At 35.6% G+C, this 19093-nt stretch overlaps 1 protein-coding gene across 8 annotated transcripts in view; it reads left to right on the top strand.

The window, feature by feature from the left end:
• The window catches only part of LOC129004781 (eyes absent homolog 2-like), a 107525-nt gene that overhangs the window by 71940 nt on the left and 16492 nt on the right, over positions 1–19093 (top strand). For all 8 annotated transcript variants that reach the window (XM_054433408.1, XM_054433411.1, XM_054433416.1 and 5 more), the window contains exons 3-5: positions 13835–13887; positions 15222–15352; positions 16696–16779. In XM_054433408.1, the coding sequence (XP_054289383.1) occupies positions 13835–13887; positions 15222–15352; positions 16696–16779 (268 nt within the window). The remainder of the gene's footprint in view (positions 1–13834; positions 13888–15221; positions 15353–16695; positions 16780–19093) is intronic.

The following is a 19093-nucleotide window of genomic DNA, read 5'->3' as shown; positions in this document are numbered from 1 at the left end:
TGACAGTTGCAATTCATGCTGATATTATTTCTGTAATACGACATTTTACGTATGGTTAGAATTGAACATTTGCCTCCCAAGTATTAGCCAGTTTAAAAATGAAATTAAATGTCGTTGAATTATGTCCCCAACCCGATTGTGATGGTGTTGATTACTAATTTCTAACACCTTATCGTACTGGACTATGAACTATCATTAATTACTGTTAAAGAAAGTTCATAACCCAGTTCGGAACCCCCTCAAGTTTTGTGTTTTCATTTTTTTCAAAATTCATAACCCCCTCAAGAGTCTAACTATTGTTCAAAAATGTAAATTACATTATACATTCCTCAAAAAACTGACATTTTAATTAATGTTCAAATTTGGATTGAACCCTCCACTCCCATTTTGAAAGTTCTAGCTTTTACTACATATAGAACTGTGAAATCTAAAAGTAAATAGTTGCATCAATTTTGAGAAAAACCCCGACCGTAAATTGTGTTGCGTGCTGACAGAATGTGCTGCTGTCAGTTACTGACATCGGGTTGATCACATAAACTATCTTCGTACAAAACCTAAGTGAGGAAATGTTGACAGTAGCTTACTGAGTGGCTCATTCAAATGTTCAGATATGTTCGCATTTTCGCATTTTCGAGGACATACTTGAAACCCCCTTATTTCCCCTTTCGTTTATAGTTGATCTGAAATGTCAACCTATGAAATCATACAAGAACACAGCAGTTATGTCTCTTCAGCGTGGTATCTCCAGCAGATTCCAAGATTGTTTAAGTAGCTGTATCACTCATCCCCCGTATGTCTCCAGTAAGACAGACACCCGCATCTCTATGACTGTAGGCTGAAATGTGAGAGTAGCAGGTGGCCCCTTGTTCTACTGTGCCCCTATATACTTGTACCCCCTGCCACCCCTTGCTCTACAAGTTGGCGCCCCCACCCTGTGTCTGTGGACCAGTTGAATATGCCTGTCATCCGTATTATAAGACGGTGGGAGGAGTTGATTTAAATAAAACAACATTTTTCAAGTCAATTTTTGCATCGTTGACGATTTTTTGTAGTTCGAAACAAGAAAATAATATGGTTCTTTGCTTCGCAATACGTAGTTACAAATCCATCACTTTTCCATAAAAGTGACTCAATTGTACCGTCAGCGTGATGGACTTTTCTTTCAATATATGCCAGGGACACGAACAACTTTACTAATTGCCTTATTATTGGTACGCTGATATTTCAAGTTAATTGATAGCTATAAAAGAACATTATACCATACTGTAGTAGAACAACAATAAAATCAATTAAATACATATATAACTTTACTCAAGTTGTCGGTTTTAGTCAGGCTTAATTTTACCTAAAGCTCACACATAAACACATTTCACAGTAAGTTCTGTCGCAATGTTGCAATGCAATGACTGGTTCGCGTGCTCATGATGGCGAGGGCTTGTCAAAGTATTAATTACCGTACCTCAGCATTACTACTCAGCACACGCTGTCGTAATAGTGGAATATTGCTTACTTATCTAGCTGACCCACAAGACAAGCGTACACAATTAAACATTGTATTTTGATGTGCCAAAAGTATATATTTTGTCAATTAGAGATATAGGATTTAAAAATAGTAAGATTAAAGACTTGTAAGACGACGATACGTCAGGATACGTCATAAAGAGAAAATGATTGGTTAATATATGTTAAGGTAAATGTTATAATGTATGACATAGCTTTGATGCAAGAAGTGTTACCTAAAATTCTATGACAATTGACAATGCTGCGTTGATTTGAAGATTTCTGTGAAAACCATGACTTAACCATTCTCTCTCATCTTATGAATCAGTGGAGAATTTCAAGGTTAGAACCGGAGTTAGTTAGCCAATTTCAAAACTATTTTAACCAAATACACTATATATTTCATTTAAAATACAGTGCTTATCGTATGATATTAGAACAAAGAGCCAATTACTAATCGTGAATTATTAAGGCCAGAGCGAATGCTACATTATTGTTATGAATTATTGTTTCCATCTTGTTTTGTTGTATGAATGTAAAAATGGAGTTGTCCGTTGGTATGTAAAATAAATAAATAAAAATCAATAAATGAAGGCTATCCTAAATTACGTAAAAAATCAACTTACTAAAACGTTACCAACCTAAAACCAACATCAAAATGGGTTTCAGTTTTTTTCAATAGGTTGATAATTCTTCCTGCTTCTTCAAGCCTATCATAAAACAATTTCGTACGTTTATGAGTTAGCCTATAAAATTAAGCAATTGATTATAGAAAATATGAAAGCTACTGTAAAATTGGCAATACAGTATTAGCTGTTCATGTGGCAGTTTTGAAGGGCTTGCTTTTAACAATACTCATTATCCATCAATGGTTGAATTTTAGTTGACCATCATTTAATAGATTACTATACAATTGTTTTAAAGATCTTTATTGCTCCTTTTTTATACAATGTACAAACACAAAGATACAGTACACTCAAGAAACAATAACCAGTCTGGGTTAAAACCTATGTTTGTGAATTTATACACTTTCTAAAGTTCTTAAGTATCGAAGAGGCGATTTGTCCGGTCACTTGGTTATAATTTTCTGTGAGTGTGAGCTCTACACAAATGATCTTCCGCTCAAAGTAAAACACTTAAACATATACAAACAAACAAAATTATACAAAACAGAGTAGGCACTTATATTACTTAGTATCTATATAGAAAATAAATACTAGATGTATGTGCTTGTGTAAATGTTAAAGCTCTCTTCATTTTCCTAAGCAACATCCAGATCACTAATTATACATATCCAGGCGAAAAGTTACGCTTAGTAAATATAAGGCTTGTTCAGCTTTGTTTTATTGCTATCGACACTGATGTAGGATTGAGCTCAATTTGAATCAATCTAGAGAAGCCTTACTCATCCCTTCGCCGAACCAACCTCCCTCTGGCTTACACGTCCCGAGAGAGCCAATCATCGTGTTAGGGAATGATGCTGTCGCGGTTATCTCAATTTGGACATCTACGTCTGCATGTCAGTGTTGACTGATGATGTATGTAGATTCCTTGAAATGGATCTAAGAGGGTTACATATTGAAGGGGGTTTACATATTGCAACTAAGTTAAAAGCAGTTTTATTTCTATTACATACAGAACACATGCAGTGGTACTGCCTTACTTGTTTGAGCGTTAAACATTGTGCCTCGGAAAAAGGAGGAGTTGTCAAAATAAAACAAAAGTTAAAAAAAAACCCTAAAGCTTAAATTCAAACATGTGCGTGACCGACGATATCAGTGAATTAACTAGAAGACAATATAATTAAGAAATACTGTAGTATTTTATAGTATTTTTCAAGGATAGTCATGTTCATTTTGCATACATACTGGATGAAATAAATCAAACTATTGAAACCCGAACTACTACAAACAAATGAAAGTCATTTTGATCGTATGGAACTGGGTAAAAGGCTTTTAGTAACAGGTTCTGGTAAAAAAAATAAAATTGCCGGTACACAGTCAGTTTCAAATCTGCTCATATTATCTTACTCCATCCTACAATTGACGTGGGTACTGTCACAGAAAACATACTACTGGTACTGTTGAAGTAGATATCCCATCAATATGGACTAGCTAAAAATAATACTTAAATTTAAACAGGACGTAGTTGACAGAGCCATAGAGAGTATAATGTCGACATTTTTTCCTGTCAGGTTTGGTTACTGTTATAGTTTATTTGACTTAGCTACGGTTTACAATAAGTTGTCCTTTTATTTTGGCTTGGATAAACATTAAGATTTTGTTTGGCGCATATCTGTTATTCACAGCAGCGCTCTCTGCTGGTGGCTCAATTTAAAACCCATTATTTACTCGTGGCTACAACGTGGGAAATGGATGTCTACTATCAACAGTAACCGATTCTACACTCATATCCACTACGCACCTAGGTGTGCAGCTCGCTATCATTGTGTAATGATAACGAGTAAACGTCGACGTTCCACTTCTTTTCAATAAAGTAACACCTTAAAATTAACACTTGGTCTAACCTCTCCAGCCCCCCAGTTAACCTTGCTAATGACCTATAAGCGATGTCGTAGCCTCCCCAGTATAAACAGAAGACCTCGCCACTTGTAGGGTCCGGAAGCTGCGAGGGAGGGTTTTTTATCGCAAGACTCATGAGCTCAGGAGGAAGGCCCGCTGTAGTTTAAATCACAACGATAATTATAGCGGAATAAAAACGCAGACAAAACACAACGTATGAAAATAAACGTGAACGTGTGTTTTCATCAAGGCTTTTTATTCAAGCTATTACGTCCAGATTAGGCCTATTAATAGTTCTGTAAACCCTCATTAAACTGGACTACCTGATACGGACTAGCAGTTAACCATAATATCACATAGTTTAGGGATATTACCTATTGTATGCCCCTATGTATTGTAATGCCCCTATTGTACAAAAACGTTTATTTTTTCAAATTTAGAAGTATTTTTCTTTAAATATGTTCATTGTACAAGAGTAATCCAACATTCTCGGACCAGCATTGCTTTTGTTCATATTAAGATGTTGTCTATGCTTTGTACTGTTGTCTTTGGTTTTACTTTTAAAGTTTTAACTGTTGAATATTCTACATAACTAATAAGTATATGTAACAAGTAGTATGTTATGTATTCATTTATTAAAACTAAAATCAAACAAACTAAAATTAACTAAAATTAAAACATAAATTAAGTAGGGACGCCATTAAGATTCTTGTCATTCGCCTATTGGGTCTGATGATGATTGGAGTGTCCAATCGAAATCTATCACCACTTACCATCTTGTTTGTATATTTACCGTCTTGTGAGTAACAATATAAGCGTAAATATATGTTATACGTGTTATAAGTCGTTTCTTTTATTTACTTTCCGTAAAACTAAAACAAATCCCATTAATATTTTCAATGATCTGGATGACACTACATCCAACATCCCCCAAACCTCTGAGTCCACAAACTGTCGAGTTAGTGAGGGTTTACTGTACATCAAACAAACAGACATCAAATTGACTTTTGGATCAACTTGTTAATTATGTCATACAGCTAAGTTAGGAATGGACCACAGTACAGTAATTTACGCAATTTTATGTTTAGTTATCCTTAGTTTATTCTTTCATAATGCGTCATTTCCTAGTTTGAGTATGCCATTATCATCATTGAAATATGGATTTAAAATTAAAATCCGTCATGGGTCGAAAACTGTTGGTCGTTTCATTTTTGTATAAGGCTCCGTCTATTTTATGGGATAATAATTGAATGCCCCAATTCAAAAAGATTTTCTTGTCCAACAAAGAAGGACAAAATATATTTTTTTTATATCCTGGACTTTGACAGGACTGCGTGATATAGTAACTATACCTCCTCAACGCGTTTTATGACCAATAAAAGTGTTATTAAAATGAAGCAACGAGACATCTTATAGTCTGGCTGATCCAGTACGGTACAATAAATTACGGCGCGTATCACCAGGCTGTACTACTGTCAAATTGTTCAAAAAAGTTTCTGTCCCAAACAATTTCCCCTAACCCCATAAACAGATTGAAAGCAAATTAGACCTCACTGGCCATATACAAAAAGCACAATGCAAGGACATACTAGCACTAGTATGTTCCTCCTTAGCACCGTGTTGGTCTGACCGCGTTCCTCTGGTAATTACTAGGGCTGCTGATGAGGGCAAAGGTCGGGGATTGGCTGCCGACTGATGACTGACTGATTGACAGTTCATCATCCATCAGCGTCATCAGTGGCGGCAGTTGGCCGGAGTAGCTCGTGCCAGTCGACACATCGATAACATCGGTAATCTCGACGATTGATTGATACAACCTGATGATTATTTATACCTATTCGATTGCTCTAGAATGCATTTGAAATTATCACCTTGTTATTACGGTCAGTTTATTGTTATCCAAAGGAAAAGTGGTTAATATTCGCATTTGAATTATTTTTTCAAGAATGAAAACCTGAGCGCATAGGGTTTCACAAGTACTTCGTTATGTTAGCGTAAAATATCTTGCCCGAAATAGCTACTAGTACTTTATTAGCTATGTTTTGTGAAGTTATGACTGTACTTAAATTCAATATGTTCTGATATAATAAAGGAATTGTTAAAAAAATTAAGTGACTGTAAATGAAATTATTTTACAACTTAGAGTTGAAATGACGGATTATTGAAGTACAGTAGTTGGACGTAAAAACATCCAATGGGCCAAACAAATCCCATCAAGAAATGATGTTTAAAGGTCGATTCACACACATCAGTCCAGTCACAGTTCCGTTACAGTCCAGTTGCAGTCCAGTTACAGTCCAGTCACAGTTGCATCCGCAATTTCTCAGTCAATTGTCCGTCAGTTGGTTTCAGTCAATCTTAAAGTAATTTACAGTCAAAAAATTTAAATTTAAAACCTATATTCTATTAAATTGTCATTGTCCATCTTGTTGATTGTTACAAACAGTACTCTAAATGCAAACGCAACCATTTAAATAACAATAACACTATTTTCTAACCTTAAACAGTTCCGTCAGGCGTCCGAAGAATTAAAAAGTATCGTTGGAAAGAAATCTGAAATTGACTGACGGATGCCAGCAGAGTGACTGACGGAACTGCAACGGATGAGTGTAGATAGCGCAATAGAAAATCCATCAAAGAATATTTTTGTTAACTGTGACGTGCCTGAAGTGACTTTATTGTGACGTGCCTAACTGATGTGTGTGAATCGACCTTAAGGCCGCGAGTCTCCTCCAGTGATGTCACTGTATGTGGATTTACTGGTGGTGCCTAATAAACCAAAGGTCAGAGTTATTTTATGGTTCGAAACTGGACCAAGTAATTAATGGTAGGAGACGATCTTAGTCTGTAACAAATCTCTAATCTCTTTCAAAATCATCCTTTACTCATCTTCGCCCTACACTCACCCTGATGTATTAGCGTCGCATAAATCTAATCAATTCCATGTTGGAATTTTTCAATCGACTTCGGCAAGTAATACACGATTCTTATTTTAAGTTTTTGAACTGTAATTCTTTTAACTTCAATAGTACATGACAGTGTTATTGAAGTAATTAAATGATTGATTACGATTGTCAAGATTGTTTTTATGTACAAATAGGTCTACGAATACAGATTAAATATTGTTCCCCTTTAATGGACTACAGCTATTCCTTGGCGGTTTGTGGCAGCCACTAATGCAAAACAGAGTGTTTGGCATTAACATTTTGGTCTTCTTCTAATTTTTGTTCCAAATGAATACCCTTAAGAAGAAACGACATTATACATACAAGATTGCTGGTTACAGGCTGTTTCGTGGTGTTGGGGACTTTTCTTATTAGTGGCTTATAATATTTGTTTATTTTGGTAGCCAAAAGAATAAAAAAAATATTAGTGAAGGCAAACGCAGAAATAAACAATGAAATATGAGCAGTTTGGCTTCCAAATAAATCAATCGTCTCTGGTAAAACGCCGAAAGTAATTTACCATCCTCGTATTATACAAGTACTTGACGGTTATTTGTTTTCACAAAGGGGCTTATCGAGTCAGTTTATTATTTTAATCAATTCACCCTCATGTGCCACTCCTCCCCACAGGTAAGGGAGAACTGGTCCCTCCCCTCACAACCGAACAACTGAACAACTAGTCATTATGGTCAAGGGCTGTCTATGGTTTGTTCCGCACTTTGTCGCGCGTTTGTTTGTAAATGAATATCAAACACGCCTACTACTAAAGGAAGGACGTAATGTCTTCATCATCTTTATTTCAGTGTACGTATCCTTAAGAAGTGGGAGATATTAGTCAGGAGTAAGCATAATCTGGGTAGCTCAGTGAATAGTGTTCGCTCAGTCAGAAGGTTGCCGGTTCGATCCTGAGAAAGGCCAGTAACTACTAACACACAGTTTAACTACTACTACAGTTTATGGTTCGAAACTAGACCCATTAATTGTTGTGGCCAAGGAACAGCTCTAGTCTTCAACAAAGCTCTCATCTAATTCATTTCACCCATCTTCGCCTTAAAACACTTGAACTCATGTGCGTCGGATAAAGCTAATAAAATCCTTGTTGAATTTTTTTTTAATCGACATGAAGTCAGGAATCAATTTGTAATATGGGATTCTTATTCTTGACTTTCTTAGTGACGTGATTAAATTATGGATTACGATTGTCAAGAGAATTTGGAAAGTCCTTTCTCAACTCAAATGTTGTGCAAGATGTGAATCTTATGTTTAGTCTCCCCTTAAATAAATTCAACATTGTTAAAGTATTATAGTTTTTGTGTTATTACACTTATTTTATTAACCTCTGCGACTACAAAGAATATGTTCACATTTAAATCGTAATATTCGGTTGTGTTCAGACTGTTACAGCTCACTTGAGCTGCCCGAAAGAAAGTGTTAACATAGTATCACAACACAACAGTTGGACGCGTTTCCAGCAGCGACCACCCATTTGCACCACGTAACCTGGAACAGAAACGGAATCGTTGAACGAAAACAGTGTACAATAAAACCATGGTGTGTGTGTTATTGTGGTTCTGGACTTTATTGTTCACACCTTTACGCCTACGGTTCATAAATAAAAATGCAATGCAAATGCATATTCCCATGATATGTGCAAGGACTCCTCGCGAGCCCGCGTGTGGCTGAGGGGGAGGGAAAGTGGTGATGGACGCTGATCTGAACCCAGTCTTGGAGAGATTTGGTTTTTAATGTAACTGTTTTAGTTTCTTAACTCAGAGACGAGGATATTATGCCCACATACATTAGTTGTGTTAATGATCTAGGCCTACCTTCAACTTTTGAGTAAAAAATCAGCCCAGTTGATCCAGTATTTTACACGTGAAATCATAACTAAGTCACTTCCGCATTTATAATATTAGCATGGACGAAACATATTCCATTACAGATTTTACCATCCTTATGAACCAGTTGACGACAATTTGAAGGGTAATTCAGTTTGGTTTATGCAAATAATTTTGTCTTTATAGTTTGTTTCTCGTTATTTGACCAGTTTTAATTCTATATTGACCAAATAAAACGATCCATGGTGACAGCGTATACTCTATTTGGTAATATAACTAAAAATGCTTGCACAAAACGTAAAATCTACCCTAAAATAATAAATACTAGAGAACCCATAGTATGAACATGCATAGTATGAAACATAACGCCGAGGAAAACTTTATGCTTAAATTCGAGTAATTGTAGCTACATCTTAGAGTTGTTTAAACACTTGTTAGAAACTAATTTTAAATATCTCTGTTTGCGTCGTCAAGGTTCACCTACATTATTTCTGCTCTCAGTTTTAATTGATAACTTCTAATGAATGCTAAACAATCTGCTTCAATTCGAGTTAACATGTTGCAACAAAGTTTTTCCAGCATTGAGAATTAAAGAAAACTGTTGCCTTAGGCCTACTGATAACCAGTGTTTAGTAATTTAATTTGGGTCATTTTATTTCTTTTGAGACATCCCCCTAATCAAACAAATTTTCTTCGTGGAGAACCCTGAAAAGTTAGGTGATATCAACTATTTCATGTGGTCCATTTTTTGCCAACTTAACTGTCATAATCTGCTTTGAATTAGCTTAAGCAGCAACACCATTGAAAGTTGGTTAACATATTTCAACGTGTTGTCTGTCAGTCTCACGTTTTTCAGTGGAGTTTCTCTAAATACCTGTCCCAACGTTTTGAAAGTATGGATTCATTTGTCGAAATAGGTTGGATAACTCTTGTAGCTATATGATTTGGATAGCAATTTTCATATTCTCTTTTTGAACAGCGTATATTATTTGCCTTTCCTAAATCATAAAAATAAACTTGACCGTAACAACTTGATCGTTGAATACATAAACACTAATTCCTTCACTTATGTTTGGTCTAATATTGCCTCTAAAACTTTCAATAGCAAATGAGTTGTTGTAGCAAACTTCTTATTTTTGACTTGAAATGTCTGGATTGTGTTGGTAAATTCAGTTAGTAGACCTTGTATAAGTTTTCCCGAGGAACTGGAAACATAACCTAGAAGTAAACAATCCATTTGTGTTTTTTCTCAATTGAAGTAGAGCGAGCAATACAAAAGTTTACAATAAAAATATAAGGTCCGCCAAGATTTGGTATAATCTTACTACTTGAACTATAGTCAAGGCATTAAATATAGTTTATACTAAATGTTTTGAAATATCTTGCTTTGTCATTGTCAGAAGTAAACATTTCTTGCATGCATTCATTTGATCTGACATTAGGCAAGTTTATTTTACCACCGTGACAACACTATGTGCTTCGTACATTTTTTCACTTCCAAAGTGAGTTGCTGAGCAGAACCATCGATGTATAGCAGAACTGGCAAATATTAGGTATACATATCACCAAGTGAATATGTATCTGGATGGGTGTCTGTTAGACCAGGCCTATCTATTTCTACTCTCCTCATACGCATGAGATATCTTATTATTAATTGTCTCCTACTCACGTTTTCAATATTTCTTCTTTGAACTTGAGGCATTTTCTGTTCTTCCTACAAAACTGATTACCGGTTTAACTTGGTCTTAACCTACTGAATATTACAAACATTAATATTTACTCCCAAAAAGCTAATGAGTTTCTTTTTATAAACAGCTGTTTTTGGTTTTTAAATTTCTCCTATGTATTTCTTATGGGGAAACCCCGACCTTTGAGAGGGTCTCACGCCCTTCAGAGTAGGAATTTTAAAATTCTAAAACCTTATTGCAAAACTTCATATTGAAACGAATCTTTTGACACCTTAAACGTTGAAATTGGTCCACAAATAAGGGAGGAGTTGCGTTAACAAAAAACGGCTTCACGTATTATATATATAGATTCAGTTTCAGCAGGTCACTCAAACGTCACCAACATGAAACACACATATTACCCACTTTTTAGTATTCACATACTTCAAATTACAATAGGCTATTTGCATAATTTTCTGTCAATGATAAAATCACGCGTTTCTAAAAAAAAAATCAGATGAATATTGATTACAGTTTGCCGTTGGACTTAGCTCTATCGATACTATTACTATTGAAATAGGTAGTTCACTGTTTAACAAGTTGGCAAAATAATTCATCTTCTCATAATGAAATTTGTAAAATATTCTACGTATTTAATCGGTGGCGTTTTTCCAATGCTCGGTAAAACAACAACTAACTGTGTAGTCTTTACTTAACGTTATTCAAGCGAGTGTTTCCCTTTTCAATGTCAAGGCCTCCTAACCTACAGCTGGTTTCTAAGATAATTTTTACCCTTAAACAAACAGACGAACATAAGTTGCCCGTATAGTGTAGATGTGTAGTGTAGTTTGTGAATTATTTTGCAATACAATACCATCCAGTTCACCAAGTGTCAAGCAAAACTATCTCATTAAGTTGGTTCTGCAGTAAATCATCACAGAAGTAGCCGCGGCTGTTTATTTGGTCGAGCCGGTCCTGATTTAGTGGAGCCCATTCATCCCTCAGCACAAAAAACCTCCCCCGGTCCACGTGTGAGCTCGCGAGCTCCTCGACATCAGTGGCTCAGTGGTTCAGTGTAGCTGTAGCTCGGTGCTTGGTCCTGTGGTGTGCGGATAACTCTGTCTTGGTGTGTGTTTGTGTTGAATGTAGGTACGTACAAGCAGAGATTCAGTGTTATTAGTTGTTTTAGTGTGAATGATTTTTGTAAAAGGGTTTCCGAGTTTTAGATTTAAGCGATTGTGTGTACTTTCTTCCTCTGCGGAGATATATGTGTATTCTTTTGTTGAGTATAGGTTTAGGTATTTATTGTGTTTAGAGAAAGAGAAAGTAATGTAATTCCATGTAAACTAGTGATTGGTTAGAGTTTTGAGGAGGTATTTCAAGCTAATATTGTAAGAAGGCACCGTGTAATGAGATGATCAAACGATTGTTCAAACACAGGGTCGTCTTGCTTTTTAGTAGGTGGTTGTTTGAATCTATAAATCTTTCACAATCTAAACATATAATTCAATCTATCATCCCAGGGATTGTTGGTACTATCAAAAGATTACAAAACAACCGAGAGAGATTTGTACAAAACGAAGAAGATTTGTTAAACCAATTGTTTATGTAGTTTTGGGGGGAGATTGCTAACTAAAAGTAGGAACTGTATAGTTTGTAATCAAATGTTTCTTTAAATACAGCGTTCTCTTGTTTATCAGCAGTTTCTTTTCTGAGTTTCATGATCTTTGCTTATTATTTACTCTAATCTTTGGATCGTTGGAAGAATCTCTTTAAAAAAACAATATGACAAATTTTTTGTTCAAATACAGCAATCTCTTCTTAACTAAAATCAATTTTAATTTGAAACATGTAATTTAGTTAGTATTGTGTGAATTTTCTGTAATATTGTGTAACGAGAACAATAAAGAGTTTCATTCATTCATTCAATTGTTTGTATTTTGTTGGTTATTGTACTATACAGACGGTTTTACAATCTATCTACACTGTTTTAAATGTGCGGGAGTCAATGTAAACCAAATAACGTAAATTACTTTGTTTACTCATACACGAAGTAACATGTCAACAGAAACGCCATTGGCGTGTTTTTGTATGTTTTATATTTTGAAATAAGGTTAAGCCACAAACCTTGAAATTTAAAGTTAAGTATATTAGGAATTTTGTTTCCATTTGATTTGCTTACTACCTATATAATGTCGTTTTACTGTCACATGTATGGTTGCAATCTAGCAAAGAGAATAACATTTTAAAATCAACAATAGGTAGCTTAAAATCCAAACGAACTACATTATTTTTTGCGTTCTCACCTTGTTACAAAACACCGTTCATTACGATACTTACGTTATTTACTTATAGAATTTTGTCTTTTTAATATTTCCAGTGAATGATGTCATGCCTGTTATTCTAAATTGAAGTTTTCTTAAATTTATCCGTACATTAAATAAAATTACGTCAGTTAGGCATGGAATCGTGGTTTGAAACTTGTAACTGGTGCTGTACTGTATTATTTTTGTAGTCCAATTCCAAAACGTGTGATTTGCTAAGTTATTTCGTTATTGTTAATCACGTTAATTGCAAATCTCAGGTTTTATTCATTTGGTAAATAAAAATACTACTAAAAAGTTAAAATGTGGTGTACGGTACATAGCTATCAGTGTGAAACGGTATATTGATTTTTGCACGTGAAAACTATCTTTTGAAGAAGGTAGTTTTGTTTAAAACTGTTTTTTAGGCCTATGAAGATTTTGAAAGTTAGGCAAACATGGAGTGGTTTTATGCAGGGAATAAGCTTATTTAGTTCAAAAGAAGTCGGTAGTCTATTCAAACACTGTATTTAGCTAGTATGTATTCCATAAACCAACACCTCTTGTTTGCCCGTGCTATGGAAATACTGGGCACCTTTAATCTAGCCATTAAATTGATTTTTGTAATAAGGCGTAATCAAATTCTCCGAGCGTTTCTTAATAACAATACATCAAAATGTCAACCTATCTACAGAATTTAGTTTGATCTGCTCCATTTATAATTACGGAGAGTTGTGCCGGCCAAACTACGAATTACCGCAATTATGTTCTGAATTGGCCTCCTCTCTGCTCCTGGTTTGAAATAGCAAGTGCATCAAAATGTATTAAATTTTAGAAAAAATAATATATTTTTTCAAAGGACCAAGCTTGTTAGTGTGGCCTTGCTTGTGCCATTAAATTTGTATACTTTCCTAGCTTTTTTCATACCCATAATAAATTACCATTATAATTGTCCAAATCCTCTTACTTTACAGTACCATATAACACTAGTTTTTCGAACCACATTAGCCTATACTCTTTGTTCTACGCCAATATCTAATGACAATGTGTTTGTTTCAGACCAAGAGACAACGCACGGAAGGCGGCGACGCTGACGCTACTGATAGAGAACAGTAAGTTAAACAATATTTAATCAACTATTAATGTAATTTTTAATTTTCCATGAATTATATTAAGGTATATTGTTGTTAATACGTCAGTTTTCCATATGTATCCCCTAAGTCTAGTTTGCTTCTAGAAAGAACAAAAATGTATCTTCAGGTAGTTTCTGTAATTGGTTCTGCTAGTCTATACCCCATTCCATTATTCCTTTGTTCACCCGAGTGACCATAAGCCATATATTTCAATCCTTCAATCCTAAAACATCAGAATCCGTGACGCTTCATCATCATCGTCATCGTCATCATAATTAGATGTGACATTACAATCTGATGTGTGTCACCACTTGAGCATTTTGCACTCCCCTGAAACATCTCTAGAAACATAACCCAATATCTGCAAGCCTGATGGAATTTGCAAATTCCTTTTAGAGCTTCCTGAGGCATTGTCTGTCATTTATTCAACTTACCAAAGGAGTCAGTCCTTAGCTTTTTACTGGCAAAGAGCAGATGTTTAGCAGTCTCATCTTGATGACCTCATTTTCTGCATTGTGGACCGCCCACAAAGTGACCCATTCTGAATTATGCACTTTCTAAGGTGTTATTGTCTTATGATAAAACTTACGACCTTGTTGATGCTGTCCAGCTTCAAGGAAAGGATTTCCTTAGCAGTTTTCGCTGAGGGAGATTCAAAATAAGAGTTAACTCATCTTAAGACCTTAGCACGCCTTTCATCTCTTCTTGTGTTTATTGGGAACCTTAGAGGTGATAGCTTGCATCACTGTTTTTCTGCTTGTCAAAGTATTGTATTTATCCTTTGGAAATTGCAGATGGCTCCTTGTTGGCCAACTGATCTGCCTTTTCGTTAATATCAAGCCTAGAATTTCCGGGAACCCAGCAGAGTGTAACTTTGTTGAGCCTAACCTGCAGGTGGCTTTGAAGCATTCCCAAACTAATCTTGACCTAAAATCGTAGGAATTAAGGACTTTGTGGGCAGCCTGGCTATCCTGAGAAATGCATAAACATGCTTCCTTACTTTATGTTGATTTCTCATGCTTTTTTTCTCTAATTTTAATAACACCAAAGTCAAAATCCAAGTCATGAGGTCAAAATACTAATCAATCTTAGTAACAGCATAAAGGTACAGAATTGGGTTGAGATGTACTTTGGGTTGAGGCCCTTCACCATAATCACAAGGACAGTTGATACAACTCGTATGGCAATAAACATATCTCAGGTTGTCTCAAATAAAGACTTGTAGTGCTTGATAAATTTTGAGTTGAGTTTAGAGGCCTTTTTTTCATTCCACCCAGTCCACATCAACTAGCTACACTTTTATATACTTGCAGGACACAAGGAGAGGTATCTGCACTGGCGGGGGACGTGTCAAGTCCTGGTAGTGGACAGTCGGAGTCTACCTGCAGCTCTCCTGCCACCTCAGCACACCCCAACCCCCATCCTGCACACATACACGACTCAGGCAAGTAAAAGCCCTTCGTCTCTGTTGATGATTTTACATTTAATATCCTTTTACACTTTGAGGTTGAGGCACCTCTTTGTTTGGCAATTAAGTGGCTAAAGGTGTATTTTCTATTTCCTATCTGCTGAATACGGCTGCAGAATTTAGAATGTCATATGAGTTTTTACTACCTGTGTTTTTCAAGGTACAGCCCTGCTTAGTTTGGGAGCTAGGGAAACAGCTTTATCTCACTCTCGGGTGTCCAAAAACACAACCAAAATCCAGAATAAAGGAAAATCCGCCTTAAGAAAATTTTATACGTAAAAGTGAGAAAATATGTTGTGTGTGAGCAAAATCTTTAGCATTAAAGAGAGATTATGAGACTAATAATCTGTTTGTGAAACCGTACTGTCAGTTGAGTTAAAAGTATTTGGAGAAGCAAGAGCCTAAATACAGCTCAAAACTAGACTTTGTAATTCAAAGACATACCGAGAGTAATATACACAGTTTATCCTTAGTAGGGGCAACATGAATCAGGGCATCGTAACCCTGTTAAACATCAGAAACACTCTAAGAGTCAGAGCGAGTGCCCCATATACAATATGTGTAACCAACTCTAAAATGTGTGCATTTTATGGCAAAGCATAATTGTAGGTATTTAAGCTTTCTGTACATTGGCACCAGGGAGTAGGGCAAGGAAATGGCAGACAAGTTAGCAAGGCGATAACTCTTCCTGACAAGAACTACTCATTGCATGTAATAGACAGCTCGTGATACTACGAGGCATCTACTGTCAAAAATATCTTGATCATTGTACAGTAAAGAAAATTGAAGAATCCTAAAGCTGAGCTTTTCACACTTGACCCTGCAGGCCAAGAAAACATCCAAAGAACTTGACCATTCGTAATAATTCAATTTTTGAAAGAATTTCAAGTTTCGTAAATTTTTCTCAAGGCTTTTCTGGTCAAAATAAACTGTTGAGTCTTAGTGTTTGGAAGTGTATTTAGCAATGTGATGAATGAATACCCATAGAAATGAGTCAAGAGATTAACAATTTATTCTGGAAAATTTGCATTCTGTATGATATCATTCCATGTCCGACCCGTAGCCACAGAACATTGGAGTTCATTAAACAGCCACTCTTGGATTTGACAAGAGTTAAAATAAACCAGTTGGCGGCCAGTTTGGTGTAGTGTAGCCGTCACTCCTGTGTGATGATCAACACTTTTGTCTCTCTCTGACATTAAACTGCTATTTCTGCTCAACGTTTTCTATTTTCTGTTTGACAGTCATTTACTGGTGTACTGACTCTATGTGGCTAATTTACCCATTTGTCATAATAATATCATTTGTAAATGTTACAGGGGGTTTAATCAACAGCAATGGCGGGTCGTTACCACAGTACTCTCAGTCCTGGTCAAATGTCAACCTGGGATCTGATGTTAGCGGTAAGTGAAAAATCTGACAACCATCAATACATTTATACAAGTGTTTATATTCACCGATTCTGTTCCTGGCTCATAACTGTTCAAGGACTGGTCAAACATATTCATAATTAATTGTGCAAATACCTTTCTTATTGTAATCCTAAGATTAAGTAGTTTTGGAAAAAAATTGTGACTGTCTCAGACTGTGATTGGATATACTAGGTTTGCCATCTTCTTCTGAAGACCTTTTTCTGTAGCCTGTGATATTTTTCCAAATAATACCACAGATTGGCTCAACTATTTTGCGAACAAACTACAGTAATTCAATCTCTAGCTTTCATAAGTTGGTATTTACACATTTGTAAATATTTATTGGTAATCTGGAGAAGCCAGTAAAGTAGAGCTTGCCTGCAATAGAGAACTTCTCTCTACCAAAAGCTATACAATTACTATTATTACTAATTACAGTCAAATGCCATTCTATGATTTTTATTCAAATAATATTGTAAAATTTATTTAATCATGACTTTAAAAATTGTTTCTTACCATCATGGTATTGGTAATGAATTAAAATAATTTTTCCTTCATCCTAGACTTATACTCATTGGAACGGTTTGCCAAGTGTTAGTGTAAGCGAGGACACACATTTTTAAAGAAAGCAATGGCTGTTATTTTTGGACAGCTGTGGACAAACGAGCGCTGAGATTGACAGCGTAAGCGGACCCGTATGGGTCCACCTGTCCGTGCCGCGCTGCGCCGCGCCGTCACTCTATAAATACTTCTGTTGATTGTTTGCGTCTTTTGTTTTTATTGTTTGTTTGGAAATCAAACAAAGTGTTTTATTGTTAACTGTGGGAATTCAGTTGCCGTCGTTGGACCGAAGCCACCCGAGTCTCGGTTTACACTGTCAGAGTTGATCCTTGGTTCACTTAGTGGTATTTAATGCCAGATGCTTTTAGTGTTTAAATTGAACAGTTAAGGGGTGTCTGAAGGGATTGCTTTGATTTCCTAGTATTATTTATTTGAAAATGCTAACTAAGCAGATTGGAATAAACTTGCTGAAGAAACTGTTTTCTGTCTGATTTTGAATCGAGTACCGTACATATTAGGATAACCAATGTTTAAAAACTGTACAGATGTAATGAAAGTTTGATTTTACCAGTATTACAGTGATTAGTATTATCAGTTAGGGTACAAAATGAATAAAAAACATAATAGCCTGTACGGTATACGCAAAATAGCATGTATGTATACCCTAAACAGATGTACATCCCTAAAATTTAAAAATCTTTGTTAAAAGTGATAATGCCGCAACCCTTAAGCTGGGTTTTCCTAGGCGTGGAAGCGGATCGCAGAGAGAGGAATGCGGAAAGCGGACTCCTCTTGTCTTAGGTAATTTAATGCTACTGTTTTCTTAGAAGCGGAGCGGAATGCCATGTTAATCGCTTTTCTGCTCTCCGCGTTCCTCTAGAAAAAAACGGCTTTAGGTCTAGCCTGAAAAATGTGTAAAACAATCCCGAGCTCATTTCTAGCATCCTAGGATTAAAAAAAAAACCCTATCTCAGCTATTTCTATATTGTTTATCAATATTAATTCAGATGTTCCAAAATTTCTTGAAATTTTATTTAACATTTTTTTTACAGTTAGTGTAGGCTAAAATAAACTAATAAACACATCCTGAAAACCTTCTACTAGGTTTTTGTAGAAAGATTAAACTTAGCGGATGGATAAAATTTGTATCATTATCAAGACCATTATGACTAGTGGCGTAGTCGTAAATTATTCCAGTGCAGAGCGCAGCATCTTTTTAATGTCAATTTTTAAACTGACTTAAAACATGGATTGCCCGTAATTGTATATTGAATGTTTAGAAGAATAGCAGAATGATAACTGTTTCCATGTGTTTCTTCCTAACTACACCACTGATAATGAATGAATGGTCTTCGATTATCATTTTCCTGGCTAAACCGTTTATCATAATCAGTAACAAATCTATAAAAGCATCTCAATCATCTCACATTTATCTGCCATTCATATCTGGGTCGCCTTATTAGTTGCATCCCCATGAGGAAACATAACAGCTGTTCATTTTTAGCACATGCAAAGTAGAGACGAAATGAGTACATATTGCACACAGAGTATTTGAGCAATCTTAAAGTGTTTAAGGATAGTACAATGAGCTGACCTTGATAAGTTGGCATTCAATAATGGTCCTGATAAAAGGAACAGTAGATCTTGTCCATAAAAAAGCTACTCTGGCCATCCACTCTATTCCACACTCATCCTATATTCATATTCATTCAGGTTACAGTACGTCCACAAAGTAACTGGCTGG

Source organism: Macrosteles quadrilineatus, unplaced genomic scaffold (assembly GCF_028750875.1).
Source record: "Macrosteles quadrilineatus isolate MER2022 unplaced genomic scaffold, UCM_ALF_1.0 Scaffold_11__1_contigs__length_5352618, whole genome shotgun sequence".
NCBI classification, from domain to species: Eukaryota; Metazoa; Arthropoda; class Insecta; order Hemiptera; family Cicadellidae; genus Macrosteles; species Macrosteles quadrilineatus.
This window is presented reverse-complemented; position numbering and strand designations above follow the sequence as displayed.